Source organism: Musa acuminata, chromosome BXJ2-8 (assembly GCF_036884655.1).
Source record: "Musa acuminata AAA Group cultivar baxijiao chromosome BXJ2-8, Cavendish_Baxijiao_AAA, whole genome shotgun sequence".
Classification (NCBI taxonomy): Eukaryota; Viridiplantae; Streptophyta; class Magnoliopsida; order Zingiberales; family Musaceae; genus Musa; species Musa acuminata.
The window spans coordinates 10,975,044-10,978,682 of record NC_088345.1 but is presented as its reverse complement, the minus strand read 5'-3'; the positions used below and the strand labels follow the sequence as shown (position 1 = coordinate 10,978,682).

The 3,639-nt window shown below is 41.3% G+C and overlaps 1 protein-coding gene across 1 annotated transcript; it reads right to left on the bottom strand.

Annotated features, from left to right (window-relative positions):
• Positions 1–1,218: 1,218 nt before the first annotated feature.
• LOC135618436 (uncharacterized) lies at positions 1,219–3,314 on the bottom strand. Its single transcript, XM_065119304.1, has 5 exons — positions 3,108–3,314; positions 2,874–3,005; positions 2,469–2,552; positions 2,294–2,395; positions 1,219–1,532 (listed from the first exon to the last, which is right to left on the bottom strand). Exons 1-5 carry the CDS (start codon positions 3,282–3,284, stop codon positions 1,332–1,334), a joined length of 696 nt encoding a protein of 231 aa, XP_064975376.1. The 5' UTR covers positions 3,285–3,314; the 3' UTR covers positions 1,219–1,331.
• Positions 3,315–3,639: the final 325 nt, after the last annotated feature.

The following is a 3,639-nucleotide window of genomic DNA, read 5'->3' as shown; positions in this document are numbered from 1 at the left end:
TACTTGTTGGCAAAACAAGGATGGATTTGCATAGTTCTTCATTTGGTGTGTTGCACTGTTCATCAGTGCTTTTTTAGTTGCATAATGATTAACTTATTGACCTTATTGTCAGATCAAAAACGAATATGTTTGTCAACACCAATACCTTCTCTGCTCGTGCCCACTTCGGTGCCGGGAAGGAATCTTGGTGGGTTCGGGACCTCTGAGACCGCATGTATGATCTCCATCCAAGAAAAGATCTCGAAGGGCCCGGCGGAATCCCCCTCATCTGGATTGAACAACTGGAGGATCATATTAAGACCTTGGCAAATGATCAAGAACAGCTAAAACAACCCAGGGCAAGGTATGAGGATAGGAAAAAGAAATGGTTGGCTCATCAAAAAGTGGTTTTTGATCATATTGATGCTCGTACTCTTCTTGCAGAAAGCAGAGTTGTGACAGAAGTGAACAATAAAGGATCTGTAAGTTCATCGTAAGTGCTTCCAGTAACTCAAGCGAGAAAAATTCTTGAACTTTATAAATTTCAAAATCTGATTAATTATGAATTTTGATTCAGAGCTACGATCTGTTGGTTAAAATTATTGACACTTGATGATAGGATAGGCGATTTCCATGTGAATCCCTCCTAGCTCATTTACTTGGCAGCAGCTATCACCGTGCCTAAGTATACAAGTGCAGAATGCTTCTACTATCATGTTCCACAATTTGAACAGCCAAAATATCTGAACTTCCAAATTGACCTTTACTAAAACTTTTTATTTTTTGTATTTTTTTAATTAGTCGTCATATCAAAGTTAGAAGCTTCATTCCTTTATTCAGAAAATCATCATAGTAGTTTGTTTTGCAATAATGTTTGAATGATTTTACACATATCCAACTTATTGTTCTCCACTTCAAGTCTGCCCCACCTATTGAGAAAAGCATTCTAGTTGAAAGATCAAGTATCATTTGTAGTAGAGAGTTGATCGGATGGTTATCATCACCTCTAAGACAGAACTTCGATTTGTTGATTGGTTCTAAGTTTTGCCCAAACTTTTCTCAAATGCTTGATTATTGGTTCTAAGCTTGTTCGATTTGTTGAATGTCTGCCAAACTTGAACTTGTGACCTATGAATTTTGTGCCCATCGACATAAGCTGTTAACTTTTCGTAGCTCTGACTACATATTGTAATATAAATATATTATACACACACACACACACATGTAACACACGTATAGTTCCACAATGCCATGCACTTTGAATCCTAGTGTTTTTCTTCTGCATATGTTATTTAAGAAAGAGACGAACATCAAAGAAACCAGTAATCATCAAATAGCACCTTTTGGCAATCTCACCGGCTTCGTCTCTTTTGCAACCATAATCCAAATACAGAACCACCAAAGCCGACGACTCCGCGATGCACTTTTTCTTCATTGTGAACCATCCTGGTAGTAGTACAAGGATGGTCAAAGGCTGCACTACCTATGTTATCACAAAGTGGTGGAGGTGGAGGGTGAGGTGACGCTGGCCTCCGGTTATTCCAGCTCCATTTCTGTTTCCAAATGCAGTTAATCAGATAGGTGCAACATCATGATAAAGACCAAAAAAAAAAAGAAAAAAACATGTTGGTGTCAGAAATGATCAAAACATAAAGCATCGCCTTGTTTGTTTTGCTTTTGATTAAAATTGAGAACAGATAACCAAACATGGAATAATTATGTAGGACAGTAGAAATGCAAAGTGAGAATTACTTTGCTGTGAACCCGGACACAGCAACAAGAGAAAGAAGAGAGGGAGAAGAAGAGGAGGACCTTGCTGGCGATAAACAAAGCTTTGAACACAAAAGCAGCAGTAGCAGCGGAAGAAGATAAAGAGGACAGAGAAGAAAAGGGAGAACCAAGAAAGCTCCACTCTGAATCAATCAATCTTGAAAGGCAATTACTCATTGACATGAGTCTGAATTACCCACTCACTCATTATATTCCGGTAGTCAATTCCTTGTACATGTTGCAAGCCATGGTGAATACCCCTCACTCATTAGATGGCAGTATCACTGTTGAAAGCCATCACAAAGCAAGAATTACTAACTAACAAGCTTCTTCATGGTGCATACAAGAAGCGATCCCTAAACATCAAAGGAACCTAAACCCAAGGATCAAGGGGAATGCCTCGCTTTTTCATACCCGAATTCGCTTTCCCTATGCGCATGATGAGACTTGAACTAATTAGCGGAGACACAACATTGAATTGTAAACCAAAATAATCAATCAATTAAGAATGATTTATTTAAAAAAAAAAAAAACTTTCGCTCACTTTATCAGCACTGCTGTTGTGTTCGGCCTCTGATCCTTTGTCATCTCTCCTCTTGCTCAACTGTTTCAGCAATCGTCGATTCTCTTCATTGCATTTCTTGACCTTCAACAAAATATGACATCGATTACTGATGTGATGAGGCAAAGGAGAGTAACAACTCATCTATCTTTGATACCTCTTCTTGAATTTGTCGCACATTGGTCCACAGCACTTGCCTGCTATCTTTTAAGGATCCAACCTCAGCCCGCAACGCATCGATCTAACGAACGCAGCAATGAGTAATAGGGGAATTGGTACTTGATGCATGAATGCCACTTAAAGTTGAAGACAACACTCTCTGTGTAACCAACAAAAATTTCGAACCAATTTCCACAGTTATTGCGCTGTCGACTGGCATCAATTAAACCCTAATTTCCCTTCCAGTTTCTTCATCTTCCTTTAGTTTAGCCAATTTAAAAGCAATATGACTATCAAGAGACGACATCATCACACAGCATGATCTCGATCAAGAAACAACATGAAGAGAAAAGCGTAAAGGATTCTTCAATCAACACCAAAAGCAAAAAGGATATCACCGCACATCATCGTCGACTTTGTACCAAGTTCTCGGTGACTTCCCATACGTATCAACCCAGAATTTTTTCTCCATCTCCAGATCGTTCCATGCGCTAATGCACTTGTCCAACGCCACGTCGCTCAGTCTCGCCCCGTACTGCGACCACCATAGCGAGGTCAGGAACAGAGCAAAGCAAAAGACAAAAAAAAAAAGAAAAAGGGAAAGGATCTGACACAGGAACGGGAAAAGAACACGAACCCGGCGCTTCTCCAGGCGATCCTCCAACGAGAGAACCTCACGCTCGAGAGACGAGATCTGATCTTGGAGTTCGCGGCAGCGATTCTCGCAGTTGACGAGCTTCTGCAGAGAGTCCTCCTCGAGCTCGTAGTCGCCGGGCGAGCCCTTGTCGGCGTCCGATGGAGGAGCGCGAGACATTGTTCGAGGAAACCAAAGCCCGCCCTAAAGATCGGAGGAAGATAAATGGAACGGAGGGAGCGGAGAGTAGGCGGTGGTCTTATATAGGGGTGCACCACCACATTGCATTAAGATTAACGCACCACGAGGAGCTCGGACGACCGTCCGATATGGAGGGAAATTAAATAATGAGTTTTTATTTGGAAAGAGGTTTAACAAATTAAAGATTTAATGCATTCACAATTAGCTATCACTCGAGATGGCTTTCACAAGTGTTATGGGAAAGCCGGGTGACACGATCCATCCTCCCCTTGGATGCCCAGCGCACACAAGAAGAGAGAGAGAGAGAGAGAGGCTAAAGTACAAGGGGCGGAAT

Excerpts from the sequence above, each read along its gene's own strand:
- LOC135618436 (XM_065119304.1), bottom strand. The coding sequence starts at position 3,284 with ATGTCTCGCGCTCCTCCATCGGACGCCGACAAGGGCTCGCCCGGCGAC. Across the intron at positions 2,553-2,873 it reads GGTACAAAGTCGACGATGAT|ATCGATGCGTTGCGGGCTGA; the intron begins GTGCGGTGATAT and ends TGCGTTCGTTAG. Across the intron at positions 1,533-2,293 it reads ACAACAGCAGTGCTGATAAA|AAATGGAGCTGGAATAACCG; the intron begins GTGAGCGAAAGT and ends ATTTGGAAACAG.